This window comes from Haemaphysalis longicornis, unplaced genomic scaffold (genome assembly GCF_048455015.1).
Source record: "Haemaphysalis longicornis isolate Haplotype H1 unplaced genomic scaffold, Haemaphysalis longicornis Haplotype H1 scaffold_126, whole genome shotgun sequence".
Lineage (NCBI taxonomy): Eukaryota > Metazoa > Arthropoda > Arachnida > Ixodida > Ixodidae > Haemaphysalis > Haemaphysalis longicornis.
Window position 1 is genome coordinate 398584 of NW_027526228.1, and position 14874 is coordinate 413457.

The window sequence follows — 14874 nt, forward strand, 5'->3', positions numbered from 1 at the left end:
AGGAGACTCTAATGCGATATAGCAGTAAAAAAATTAATAAGTATCGCCAGGCTGTCGCCTTCAAAGCACGCAAGCGGGTTTTATTCTCCTGGAGAATACTTTACAGCGTCAACTGTTTTAGCCGTGAGAAACAGAAGAGGAACATCAGGTCTCCCGTCTTAAATCTAGAAAGGTAATAAGAACAACTATGTAGATTTAGGTCAAGTTATTTTGTTATTATTGTTATCACGAGTTAAGAAATCCTACAGTCGGTCCTACGAGAACGGGTAAATGAACGTTCACCTAAAGCAAGGGAAAACAAGAAGCGTGGAAAAGTATCTATCGATATATCGATCGAATAACTGAATATCTGATTAATAATTAATTCATTATTAAATTAATAAATATTTAAATAATTATCAATTAATTATTCAATTATTAATTGTTTACTTAATAATTAACATTTCTTCGCTCGATTGATTGTGTAATTAATTAATGATTGATCGATTGATTGATCGATTGATTGATTGATTGATCGATTGATTGATTGATTGATTGATTGATTGATTGATTGATTGATTGATTGATTGATTGATTGATTGATTGATTGATTGATTGATTGATTGATTGATTGATTGATTGATTGATTGATTGTGTGGTTAAGTTTACACCTGGGCTATGACGGGTGCTGTAGTGGGGCATTCAGGATTACATTTATACCTCTGAAGATATCTAACGATGCCGAAATCTCCACAACAAGCGTTTTGGCTTTTCACCTCCATTCAGAACAGCAGCCACCGCTGCCTGGATCGAACCTGCGTCCTTGGGCTCAGCAGCACAATGCCATAGCCAATGGGCCACCGCGGCGGGTATCAAAAGAATTAATGGTGCGCCACGGAACTGTTCAATTTGATTGCGGTAAGCCACTCCCAGCAAATTACAACTCCTGGCTTGCTCCTCACTGCACAAAACTGGCCTCAAGCCCTTAATGAAAAGGCGGGGGAAACATTTTGCAGCGTAATGTAATACTGTGCCGTCGCGTGGTACTCCACCTGTGAAATAATCTGTAATTATGCTATTTTTTAATTAACAAATATCTTAACATGAGGAATGACAGATTTTGTACGAATACAACGCATAACACTTTTTCTGCAGGGATATTCACACGGACTGGTTAGGCACTGCGAAGCCTTAGACACTTATCCCCATCGGAAAGGATTTTGTTTGAAGGCCAAAGCATCCTGTATGCATTCCTTTATGGAATCGTGTTCACTTTGTTTAAATCAACCGTACGACACAATTGTCACTCCTTGAATCCTTGCCAGTTGGATCCCCAGGTTTGTGGTTCGCCGCCATAGAGATAAAAGGAACCAGTGCGGGCTCAGTTATCGGCACACATAAACAGAAGACTGGGAATTACCCAGACCGAAGTGAGGTCCACGTTCCGTACCCCGCCTTACGCCATCGAATCTTCCGCCTCATTAAAGCCGTTTTTTCGCCCAAATCTTAGAGGTAACAGACAAGCTTTTCTAATAAACAGGTAGGATGCAATTACCACTGCTCACTTTCCTTTTGCCTACACGCGCTGCTTGTACGACATTCGTAACGCCGATACAGAGTCACGAAAACCAATGTCATCCAGGTAACAAAAGGTTTGCCTACGTGATCGGAAAGGGGGGATTCTTTGTTGGTCCTTTCCATTTGAACGCCCCTTTCAGGCCCCACCCTACATCCTCGTTTATCAAGAGGTGAGTTGAGGGTGAGCTGACACGCTAAAGCCAACCTTTAGCGTGTGGAAACGTGACCCTCTTGAAGTTGCATCATCTCCGAAAATAATAGCACTGCTACACAAACAGCTCACCGTAAAATTAACGCCAGCGCATGCTCATTCTTTTCCCCATCCTGTCGTGGTGCACTCTCCATCCTGTGTCGTATTTTCCACCGCGAACACGCTATCTCAAAACGTTCGTGTCGCAACCGGCGTTTAAGCCGGCTATAGGGAAAAGCTATACTCTGGACTGAGCACAGCCTCGGGCATTACGACTCTCCGCTCAAGAGAATCGTCACCGAGCGCCAGTTGTTTACTTTCTCGAACACCCCTGGTAGCCAGAGAGCTCAAAATGACTTTCGCCGCCTTCCCTAATTTGGTAGCCACAAGCGGGCACTTAGCGGCCGCTGAACAAAAGGACAACAGGCATGGCGGCCTTCGCGAGCCGCCGCGCCCGCATCGCATGCTAAGTGCGGTTGCCGCCGAACTGGGCGCGGCCCCCCGGTGCGTGATCGATGACAGCCGGCAGCCGTTGCGACACTTTGGAGTAACGCGAAACGGCGTTCACGTCCACGAGTTGGAAATAATCTGCGTATGCGGGGCGGTGGCTGCTTAGTGGCCCGAGGAGCTGTTAAGAGGGCTGCGGTGAATGGAATTCCTGCGCGGCTTTTGCCAAAAAGCAGGAATGAAGGTTTGTTTTACATCAGCGAAAGATGCAGCTTCTGCATTTTACGGTGGTAGCATTATTTGTGTTGTGTTTTCATGCGGACTGCAGCAATGTGCACTTTAGATTGCGTAACACCGTACAGGTCTCAGGTTCTTGTTACTCTGTAGTCATAAAATTCGAAGTAGCCGTAAAGCAATGCTGAATGTATAGAATATATTTAAAGAGATATGTGTTCAAGTGTTCAGGAATATATATTATATAAGTACAATAGGTGAGCTATCCTAAAAAACTATTAGTATTAGAAAACTAAACTACACAAAAAGCAGGAAGAAACACTATCATTATTTACAGTATGTCAACGTACCTCGGTTTAGACAAACCACGAGAGAAAACCAGTAGAAAAACTGCACCTCTTAGCGTATCGGGTACGAAAAATTTCGCCCATCTTCCCGGTGGCCTGTTGTGGTCATCGAGGTTCCAGAATTGGCTCATATGGCACTTGATGCACCTTTTATGATCGCAAGTAATTATAGAAATATTGCTTGCAGAAAAGTGGTTGGATATGGGCACTGCGGTATGTTACTCACTATTTTTTTGTTATTGCGTAGTTTAATTCTTCACAGCAAATACATAGAAGAGATGTTGGGAAGGTAGTACTGCCTAGGGGCGTCAACCATCGGTCAGGTCTAAGAAATGCGGATCTGGCGTGCTGTTACTAGACCAGATAAGTCTGCAGGGACGCATACCGCCAGGGGGATCTTCCACTGACGGCGACGAAGCAGTGGGTGGTACGTATGCGCATTGTTCGAGCTGTCGTGGCAGAACCTAAAGGACATTGTTCAAATCTACTATGGAGATGTTCCGCGTCCGAGCATGTAACACTATATATACTAGATAATAAATAGGCCCCTTTGCTTTGAAAAGTTTCTAGACAAATTATATCCCTTTGTGCAAAAAATTGCAGGTCTGTTACTCATGTCTTGCTTAACTGCCTTGACACCTAGCTTAACAAAATAAATAAATAAATAAATAAATAAATAAATAAATAAATAAATAAATAAATAAATAAATAAATAAATAAATAAATAAATAAATCTTTCGCTTGTGTGCCTGTGTTAATAACTACAGTAATTTCGCTAAAAACAAGGAAAAGGGCCAGATTTATGAGTCAGACGTCCGTTGTTAACACAACACAACAATATTTGGCTATCACAGCTTTCGCGCACCCACGCGCGAGCCCATCGTCTACTGCTTCACTGCTGGATTATTTTTTTCTAGAAATATTTCTGCCTTTTCTTTTTCTCTTGCCTTCTCGCCTTTCCTTCTTTGTTTACGCTACCTGGATGTACGCTTATTGTTGTTATATCTCATCACCCCTCCCTCCCACTTTGCAATACTCACTTGTAAGGGTCTTTAGGGGCAATATAAGTAAATAAAAAATATAAGCAAAAACTGTTGGCTTTTGCACAGTTGTGCTTCCGCCGGGGCAAGGACGTAAGCGACTGCGAAAATGGCGGTTACAACGGGACCGCAATCACCGGGTTGAGCCGTTCGCTCGTAATGGGCGGAAGAGGCGTGCGCCGTCTACGGTTCGGGACCGCTCAACAACACACCTGCCGTTGAACAACGAAGAAAGGTCGACGGGGGCTTTTGGGAGGCGAGTCCATTACTCTTTTGAAGAAAAAAAATCGGGCCTTTCCGCTGGTGTGAAGATGGAGGACCGCGGAAGCTGTTAGTGTGCGAGGCTACTTACGACAATGATCCAACAAGGTCACACACGCACACAATCCTTAAAACAGATTCTAAGATATTTGCAATGTAATTTGTTTTGTTGTAGTTGTTATAAAACCAGAGTTGCAGCGGTTTTATGTGACCATACTGCCTCGGTAGGCGGACATGTATTAAGAGCAGAGTGGAATTCTGTAAGGTAAGGTTTACAGCTTCAGTGTGAACTACTTAATTCTGACGAGTAAATAAAACTCGGCGTGATTACAGAGCCCTCTTAGTGAAAAATTGCCATACAAATTGATTTGGGATTGTTCAGGTAAACCAACAGCTACAGCCTTTCGTGTTAGCGTATACGCCCTGGGTGGACGGCCTTGCGTGACAGCAGACGGGAATTCTGTGACGTTCAAAACTCAACTGTGAGCTAATAAAGATAAGCGAATGAAATTCGGTGAAATGATAGTGTAGTCGTAGCGGCCAAATTCAGTGCAATTTTTTATCCAAGATAGTAGCTAGAGGAAATGGCAATTGGTCTAGCCATAGCCCACAGCCGGTCTCCGCATCTTAACATCATAACCGATTCTAAATCGGCCGTACTAAATTTTTTAAACGGCAGGGTATCATCTAGAACCTTGGCGACCATCTCGCAAGGGCCCACACCTCATAGCCGGACCTTCCGCATCATCTGGTCACCGGCACATTCTGGCCTGATGGGAAATGAGAGAGCCAATGAGAGTGCTCGAGATATGGTTCGCCGAGGGCCTCATAGAACCCCTGAAGATATCCCGCAACCTTTCGGCTATAAGGACCGCCTCCATACTTTCGGCGATATTCTTGACCATTTCCGCCAGGATCGGACAATTTTTCCACCACCGCATCCATCGCTCAGTCGAAGGCATGCAGTCCTTCTCAGGCAGCTCCAAACATTATCATTCCCCACTCCGCATCTCATGTCCATCATATATCCTGGCGAATATAAGGACGCTTGCCCCTTTTGTTCTGTGGAACGAGCATCACTTCACCACATCATTTGGTCATGCCCATTAATACCCGCATCACGTAGAAGAAATCATCCCAACCTTCATAACATAGCATCCTTAACCGAGTGGGAGGCTGCCATCTCTAGCCCAGCTCCCCACGTGCAAGAAGCCCCCGCCCAGTTGGCTGAAGACACCGAGCTCCCAAAACACCGGGAACCCCGCTGTCTAGATGACTGAGCGAACAGCTCAGTGGTGCAATCACCACAACTTTTGGACAAAATAAAGTTATTACTACTACTACTAATGGGTACTTAGAGCTGCAGAGCATTTTACAACAGCTCTGGAGCAAGCGAGTGCAATTCTTTGTCGATGCGACCCGGTAGACGCCCCCACCTTCGGTCACAACCTACGGCACGGCAGCATTGCTCTAAGATAAGGTTCTTTTAACCATGTGCTTTTCGAACAATGCTCCAAAGAAACTGTTTGACGTCGTACTGCTTCATTTTTGAAGACATAACCTCATGTGTTGGCTTAATGAAACTTGAATGCCGTAATTTTTTAATCCATAAAATGTCTTCACGGCTGTGCGCAGCGAACGTTCTAGGGGGTAGGTTCCTGAGATTGCGCGCGTAGACTTTTTATAGCACGCCTAAAAAACAAATTCTAACTTATCAGTCCCAGATTTAAAAACTTTTAAAACCTTTATCACTGTTTTCTAAACTCCAAACGTGAAAAGGGGCATGATTTATTACAGAATTCTATGGTAAGAGTTCTGAGTTTTATCGGCATGTTTTTAAAGATATTACGGAACCTTAAGAGTTAACAATTGAGTTTAGTGCTTGTGTATTTTTCTCACACGAAGACGTCATTTTTTAGAGATCGACAACCGCGGTAAAATAACTATTGGTAGTTAGTTGTGGGCTAATTTGCAGTCAAGCTAAGAAAACTAGCCTTTGACGTGTGCGGCCTCCATTGCTGTATTTTTTAGTGTATAGAACGGGAATTCGGCACCGGATTAGTTATTGTGGAAGCGTTCATCAGAGACTACCATAAAATAGCAATGGGGCTTGTGCGCTGTGAAGCGGTAGGAATCAACCATTGGAGTTTCTTCATAATCCCCTCGGAATGGCCTGTTCTTGTCATTTTAGGAGGGTTGTTGCTCGCCGCAGAGAGCTATATTGTAACTAAACAGATCAGGGAAGAATTTCAGGAGCGTGTCGTGGTCATTCGAGCACAGTCAAACCTGCCTCTTCGTGCTTTGCGACGTATCAGAACCTTCAAAAAACTTTGGAAGACTTTCCAAAGAAGCCCGTTCCGTATCCAGAGGACGATTTTAAGCTTCAGTCGCACTTCCACGCTGTTCCGACTTCAAGCGTCCACTTTTGCATGCGGGGGACTCTGTTTAGCAGTTAAGCCGTCATGTTCGCTCGCTTGTGCGTGTGGGCTTTTAAAAAGCTGGTGCGATGTTAATGCAGCACGTGCTAAGTTCGCAGGTGATTGTGAAAACCACAAACAGCCGTATTTACAGATGTCGGTGCCAAAATAAAAGAACAAAATCAGCGTCCTCGATATCATCTGAAGAACAATGTGCACCAAAGCTACGCGCAGTCCAAGGAGTGCACGAAACCAAACACATTTGTCTGTCATTTTTGGTTAAGCATACTCTCCAGCCAAATCAGCTGAATTTAGCTGGGAAGGACGTAAGCTCTATTCTTGCGGACCAACATAGAGGTGTCGGTATCCCTCCCGCGTCGTGCTCGTCGTACGGTCTGTGTAACGCACCAACCCAAACCGCTCTACCTCGGAGGAGAGCAGTCAGGTCCCAACGGGCCGTCAAAGGTCAAAGAACCACGTTCAAATCTCGCGCCACCTCAAAGAGCACATGATCGGTGAGTGCGTGAAGCCTAGCTGCGCGTTCACGTCCCCACCCCGCACGCAAAAAGGGGCGACCGGTGATGTGGTTGTGCTTAGACAGGTAAGACGCCAGGCAAAAGAGCGCTTCGGACGGCTTCAAGAAGGCAGCACAAAACACAACACCAAGAGACAAACAATATTCCGTTCTGTACGATCTTGTTGACACAACCGATGTGCGGAAGCCGAATCACTGAGAGGTCCGGTGTAAAAAAATAGGCGACAACTCTGCACGCCATCGTACGTCTTGCTTGTTTTCAACCTGGATGTGATGCCAGAGTACAGCGACCTTGAAGAACGATGGCACAGAAGCCGCTTCCGAAAACGGGGTGTACGCCGTGGGTGAGTGCCAATGACAGGCCTTGTTTATTTTGATGGCGCCTCTAGCCTCGCTTGGAATTCTTCGCAGCATATATTACGCCCTCGTTTGCACCACATTATGCATATCCGCCCTGCTACTCCGTTGGTGTGCGCCTGGAGAGAGCGGAAGTGTGAGTGGGAGAATGCAGCTGAAACAGCCTGTACGTGAGTAGGTTGTCAATGCACTATGATTGTTGTTTGGTGTGCTGGCGAGAGCTAGTTCAGTAAGAAATGCGCAAGCTTAGCCAAAAATACGTGCGGCTAGCCATCAGCCTTCCTTGTGTATTTAGAAATACGGCAGGTCTCGCTTTAAAGAGTTACCTGCCAACAAACCGTAGTGTGGACTACAATGGCATCAAAGATGACAGCTTCGCAGTCGAACACTGAGTGAGCTGTCCGCCGTTGGTGACGAAGCATAGGAGCTTTAGAATTAGATATTCTGTTTGGATAAGTCGTTCGAAAGGTCAATTAGATAAATTGAGAGCCTCTGATAGCAAACGTTTTGCCCATATTTCGGAACAATCGGAGGTGTAAATTTGGGCTACCCGGTGAGCATGAGTTGCAACGATCTAATCAGATATTTTCATCGTTGAATGCAGGCAATAAGTATACAACCGGTTTGATTCGTCTGAATGAAGGTAGGACGCTGTTTTAAGGAGTGTAAAGATAACTACGCAGAACTTCTATTATGGAGGCCGAGAACTGTGTGCCACAATAATATAACTCTGCCACAAGGAAGAATCGTAGACCAGGGGTGGCATTCTCGAGTTTTGTCCCTTTCGCGCCCCTTTCAAAGGTGTCCCTTTCGGCGGGCCCTGATTGGCTAAAAGCAAACAACCGGAAGTGACGTAACGCAATTGCGCAACAAACCTACTGCCAGTGAAGGACTCTGCTACTGGCAACGCTTACGGCTTAACCGGAAGTACGTCACGATGAAAGGGACTCAAAAGGAACGTTTACAAAAGGGACAGTTACGAGAATACCGCCCCAGTGCTTCTTGCATTGCTCACACTACTAAATACGCCAATATTCCTCTGGATGAGTGTGGAAACACAAAATGGGGTTAGGTATATAGATGAAAGTATCAGTATCGGATCATGGCCATTTTTTATGGGTTGTATATAGATGTATAAATTTTGTTGTTTGTTTAGATTACATTCCGCTGCTCTAAGGAAACGTATATATAAGCTGCATATTAATGAAACATTACTGATGTATGAAAAGATATGTACTATACATAGCAAGTAGTTTCCTCAGTGCGCCTGTGATCTTTCAGCCGTTGCTCTTTGTACTTATTCTAACCTTGTGGTTCATTAGGACAACCACTGTACCTTTTAATTACTCCAAAGTTTGCAGTAGCCAGCTTCTTTTTTGGTTGGGGCTAAACTCTACAATAAATCTATTATTTCTCTCCCTCTCTCGAATGAAATGTCCATCCCCATGCTTTTTTTTTTTGCGTGACATGCAGGTTTCGTATATCCCTCCGGTAACCTTGCAAAAAATCAATAACAGCTGCGCGATGAATGGCCCCGTTGATGGTTGAGTATGAGTGCCCTCTGAAGGTTTTACAACGAGCAAAATACAGCGTACAGGCGTGCTAAAAAGTGTGCGAACCATAAAACTGGCAATTGTAAGCTATTTCTCTTCCGGTAGCAGCCCACCAACCCTGGTGTGCATGTGAGATCTCGTATAATTGCTAAAATATTGCAAAAATACCGCACATAACACCCCAGGCTGCCGTGCGGCAGAGAAGAAGAAGAAAGTGATTGTTGGGGGGAATGGGGGATGGAGAGATAGTGGGCGGTAACTGTCTGGCGTGGCGCCGACACCTCAACCGGCCGATCAAGAAGGAGGAGGGAGGGGGCGCTGGGGGGGATGGAGACAGGGGGGAGTAAAGGTGGGTGGGTGACAGTGGTGAAGAAAAGGTGCTGACAGAAAGGAAGAAGGGTAGGGGGACTAGATATAACCCAAAATTGCTACTTCAGTGGTCCGTACACTTTTGCTCCTCCCGCTACAGAGCAGCGTTTCAAGCTTTGTATGCGAATTCCATCATTGAGTGTGTGGCCGCCAACGTTATTTACTGGTCAGGCACAGCGAGAATATTTTTCACGCAGAAAAGCTGGTGCGCATTGTACGATAGAATACAATTCGCACTCATCCACTCCAGTGTAGCTGGTGGTTTTGCTTTGAACATAAAGTTTTGGACAGTACCATAGGTCTGTTAAGAAGGTTTATTCGTGTTTATTAGACATATACAGGGATCCTTGAAAAATATATATTTTTTCTGAGACATAGACAAGGCGTTATCGTAACACTACCTCGACACTACAATACCGCGTAGCGCTGCCGCCATGCCGCATTTGTTTACTGCACCTCATAAGGTAGCGAAAAAAAAGTGTCGAGGGTTAAATTTTTTTCCTACATCTCACCACTCCTCATGTTTGTTTCTCTGTCCAATATTTTCATTTTTGTTTTTCCTTGCAAAAGCGACAACGGTACGCTCTTGTAAGCGTACCATGGAATCCTGTGAATGACATCACCGGCAGCTCTTCGCAGTATTTCTACAATGGAAATATCACACGACCACCCCCGCCCCCAACCGCCGTTCCCAAACCGACGACAATTTTAAAAGAAGAATGATTCCGCCAATGTAAGGTCTCTACGTGCACAGCCGATATCCGTTACGTTACCAACTTCTAAGCAATTTCTAGACTACTGCCGCGCAATTATGTATCGCAAAAAATTTGGTGTTCTATTTGTTGAGGCTGTAGCAGGGCTATGAATTGCATCGCGGGTATCCGCTGCCTATAGCTTTCGACAAGGCACAGTTCCTCAGAGGGGGCAAAAACATCGTCTAGAGGCGAGTTTTTTTTTTTTTTCACTTGCTCAGTTTTTGAATTCACCGCCCGTAGCTAGAAATCGAAACTGGCGCCTCATTGGCAGTAAATGTGTACCAATGAGGCAGCAGGGCCATTTTACCCTGTTTTTGTCAGAACTACATGCTTTCTTAAAACAGCGAGAGGTTAAGTGGAGGGTGGAGGGGCGGCGGAGGTGAAGGTGCAAATGTGCGTGGATGTAGTTTTGCTTGGGGTTTCGTAAATATTACAGAACGATACGGGTCTTCATAGTAACAATAAGTGCAACTCAGTAGTTCCGAAGGGGTAACACATCACTTTTTTGTTAAACTAGGACGGAAATATACTCATTCAGTTGTGGCCTCCGGAGCCCACTCAAGTTGAATGTGCCAAAGCACACACACCGAGGCAAAGTTGCGGTAGGTAGCTTTGCCTAAAATTTGGCATGCTCTGCCGTCAGCGTGTTTAATTTAGAAACTCGCCCTCTCCCATTTCAAGTAAAACATGGCAACATACTTTCTCCGCTCTCTACTTTTTTTTATGTGGCTTCTATAAAAACAAACGACCCAACAGAATATTTTGTGCCTGAACAAAAATATTTTAAATTGCGATAGTATGCCCGTTGGCATAAAGTCGTAAAGGTACAAGTTGGCACCCTTTGAATGCATCCAGAGGTGTGCGAGAGAAAAGAATAAAATTCGGCGTTTACGATTACCGCTTTTAGTTTCTGCCGTAGCTTTGGAGCCACGTGGGTGCCTTCGTGGTTGTAAAAGGCACGCGATCTCCAGGGACTTCTCATATATATGAACTTCTGGACAGAACTAACTGGTATATTTATTGAACAACTTCATGACACTAGAACCGCTTAGTTTCCCTCAGTAACTTTGTGTTCTAACCTCTAGACAATATATATAGCAAAACGAATATCACTGCCTCTAAATAAACAAAGCTCTGGTGCAGAAACGTTTCACTAAAAACTAATTTTTAGGCAGATGCGCTAGGCATTATTAGTGAGCAATTTGTAAGGGGAATAAAAAATATAATCCTACGCCGTACAGGGCAGCAGATGGACGCATTTTTGTTACTAATAACACACCCCAGACAAGCTAGTGAATTCAGCTATCGTAATTTTTTTTGTTCGCGCTTTGCTGGTTCCTCTAAAAATCAGTCTCCACCGTGACAACGCAACCACCATCATTTAAATAAATAATGAAGCCACTGGCGGCAACATTGACAAGGCAAGAACCTACGCGCAACGTCAAGCCTGAGAGCGTTGTCCAAAGAGTTCCGCCCGCAGTTTGCGCACTTACAACAGTATTTCAATATGTCTCTCACTGCTTCCTTTAAAATTTGGCTGATGTGGCAGCTAAGGCCTCTTTGGTACGCATTCACATGTTTTCAAATCCAGATTGTTTTTTTTCAGAAATTGACGTGAAATTTACGTAATATATACGCAACAACTATTGTGTATATTTTATATTCAAAATTTAACTGCCCGAAAGACGGATACAAGAAAGCACACGGACGAGCGCAGTGTCCGTGTCCTTTCTTGTATCCGTCTTTCGCGCAGTTAAATTTTGAATATTAACCCCTTCCAACTCGCCCAGCTGTCTCTCCTTCCAATGTGTATATTTCATTTGCTAACCCGCCGCAGTGGATCAGTGGCTAAGGCATTGCCCTGCTGAGCACGAGGTCGCGCGTTCGATTCTCGGCTGCGGCAGCCACTTTTCTGATGGAGGCGAAAAGCAAAAACGCCCATGTGCAGGAGATTTCGGCGCGCGTTAAAGATCCCCAGGTTGTCAAAATTAATCCGGAGCCCTCCACTACGGCGCGCCTCATCGCCTGCGTTGCGTCGGCGCGTTAAACCCTAGAATCAACCAATCTCTTTGCTCGCTTGCGTTTTTGTGTTTTGGGCGCGAATTCTCTGACCACTAACTTTTTTTCTACTATACTGCGTTCGCGTGCCTCCCGTTCAATTTTTGGGTCTTACGGCGCGAGTTACGTCAGCCAGCAGACGAGCACAGGCTACAGCTTCCCCATAATAAGGGTTCTGTGCAGCGGGTGTGCACCTGTTATACTCACACGCCATCACTTTCATGTGTCAGGCGGCACAAGCTATTCTAAAATATTTACGTTTTTAATGAATGCTTTGGGGAATTTTCTGAAGCGAACACATTAGGCACCCAAAGCTCCCTGTTTCATGTTTTTTCTTAAAGTGGCTATATGTGCCACGAGGAAAGGTACAACAAGCGAGAACTTTTGCTTTACCGAAGGCAACGCGCTGAGATGGCGCAATAGTAGCGAATCGCGATGCTACCGCAGAGACGGGGTCCAAATCGCATCGCATTCCGCATGTGCATTTAAAGCGAAGCTTGAAATAATTGACCCAACGTGCGATGTGTGTATGCTAAACGCCATACGGTAAAGCCCATTGTAAGAATCTCTGGTGGTTGTTGACGAACTGAATCCACCTTCGTAGGTCTCTGGGTTAGCCACGGGTGATTCGTTCGGCCGAAGAACTAGAGGTTATGTAGGACCGCACTCATTGGCGTGATTTTGAGCATCCTCATGTGCAGCACGCGGACACCGAAGTTCGTCCGGCGGAAGACGAGGCCAACAAGGGACGGAGGCCTCAGTTACTGATGTTCATTGCGTGTTATGCGATCAAGGTTCGAATGTTCTGCCATTTCCTTTCGAATAGAGACGGTTGATTTTTGTTCCCTTTTAACAAGTGTGGCCATTTTCTTGACGGTGGTTTTTTACGGATAACGGGCACCCAAAGCATTTGCATTAAAAGAGCATGTTAGGGACGCCAACTAAAGTGCACTGCGACGTGCTTGCACGTGGTACGTACTGTCATTTTGCCGTAGTCTCTATAATGCTGTAAGCCCATTGGTTCCTAGTAGTTTTCCAGCGCAATTCGCTAAACTGCTTTTGTTTTATTGAAAAGAAGTACGCATATGGGGCTATTCATGCTTTAGTTTATGATGTATTACCGTATTCTTTGTTTAAAATGTCTGTATAAAATCCCCGATGCTACAAAAGATGCGTATACTTCAGTCTGAATGCAGCAGCGTTTCCGAGACGGTGAAAATAGTCATATATTGGAGAATTTCTGTTTGATATGCAAACATAAACTGCGATTATCCGGAACAAAAGTACTGCATCAGGTAGAAATTCAAGAATTGATCTTACCTCGTTAAAATATTCGACAGGTGCCAAGAAAACATTCAGTATTTTGGCCGTAGGCGTAAAACTACGCCAACCTGCTTACCAGATTAATAAATCGAGAAGGAAATCTGGGCTAAGCCTTTCCTTAATTTTTTTATTGGGCGGATGTGAATTTTGGGGCTACGCTCGAGGTAATACTTAGCTGCGCGTGTTCACTGTTTTCCCAAACAATTAGGTAGTTTCAAGGCAAAGTGGGTAAATGGTCCTTAAGAACAAAATACAAGCTTGGTTAATTATGATGCTGCTTTGTCCCGATAATAAACATAGCAATTTTATCGCGAACTTCGTAGGAATAATCGGGATATTAAGGGGAACAGGCGAAGCCGTGTCCACTCACCAGTCCCTTCCTGGCAATTTTTCGATGACGTCACAGAATTGTACTTCTGCGATTCGCGGTGGCCGACATAAGCCATTGCCAAGAAATATGACTCGACGATTCTAGCGTGGCCTCTACTTCTGTTTGAAGGTATCGCTTGAGCTAACGTGCATTGAACACCCAAATAAAAATGCTTCTAATATTGGCTCAAATCACGTCACCCAGGCCAATATTACGTCACTGTGGCGCGAAATTTGAACACTTTGTAAAATTCCTTGTGTTTCTTCGGTTATAAAGCGGCTTTCGGGGTTGTAATGGACCTTAGTGAATTACTAAAAGCTAGGTTTTTGAACAACGTAGTATTTAGTTTTCATGAACCCTTAATCAAAGTTTCTGGAAGAAAATTATTACCGCAGGGCGGAAGACGACGAAACTTTTTTGTTTCCGAGCCATAAAAAGAAGCTGCAATCTCAGAACATGTTAGTAGTGTCGCACTTACCCGTTCCAAGGAAGCAACAGGCGCTCAGAACAGTCCACAGCACTGCTCCCGTGACAGGTTCCATGCCTTTTGGTTTGGGGCTCACGCTGAAGTTTTCGACAGACGCGCCTAAAGGTTATTCCTCCGCTTCTGTTTGCTGAGTGGCTAGTGGCGCACGAAGCACTTCGGCCGTTCGTGCGTTTTTCGGGGGAGAGGGCGCCAAGGTGCGTCTTAAACGTGACGCATGCGCGCGCGTGTTACTTGGCGGGTTCCGTCGTTCATGGGCGTGGAGCTTCGTAGCCCGCGCTGATGACTGCGCACGGGAGCGAAGCTCATTGTAAGTCCGGCCTTCGGTGACCGCCAATATCCCTGCGTCGCCAGGGGTTCTTGTGTGCGCTCGTTGGCCGTACACTTCCCAACAAAGCATATAATATAACAATAAAAAGCTAAAAACTTCTTCTCTCCTTCCTTCCTTTCTTACTTTCTCCACGTCATCTCTTGTTTGGGGCTTCTTTCCATTATTCACTCTAAGGCGCTCCCCTGGGCTGAGTTTCACCACAATGCACTAGAGTTGCCAATAAGTGTCGCCATCGAAGCAAATTCA

At 45.0% G+C, this 14874-nt stretch overlaps 1 protein-coding gene across 1 annotated transcript in view; it reads right to left on the reverse strand.

The window, feature by feature from the left end:
* Positions 1-14599, reverse strand: part of LOC144163625 (uncharacterized) — a 30662-nt gene extending 16063 nt beyond the window's left edge. The window contains exon 1 of the mRNA XM_077694433.1: positions 14292-14599. Coding sequence (XP_077550559.1) covers positions 14292-14355 — 64 coding nt within the window. The 5' untranslated portion in view covers positions 14356-14599. The remainder of the gene's footprint in view (positions 1-14291) is intronic.
* Between the last annotated feature and the right edge of the window lie 275 nt (positions 14600-14874).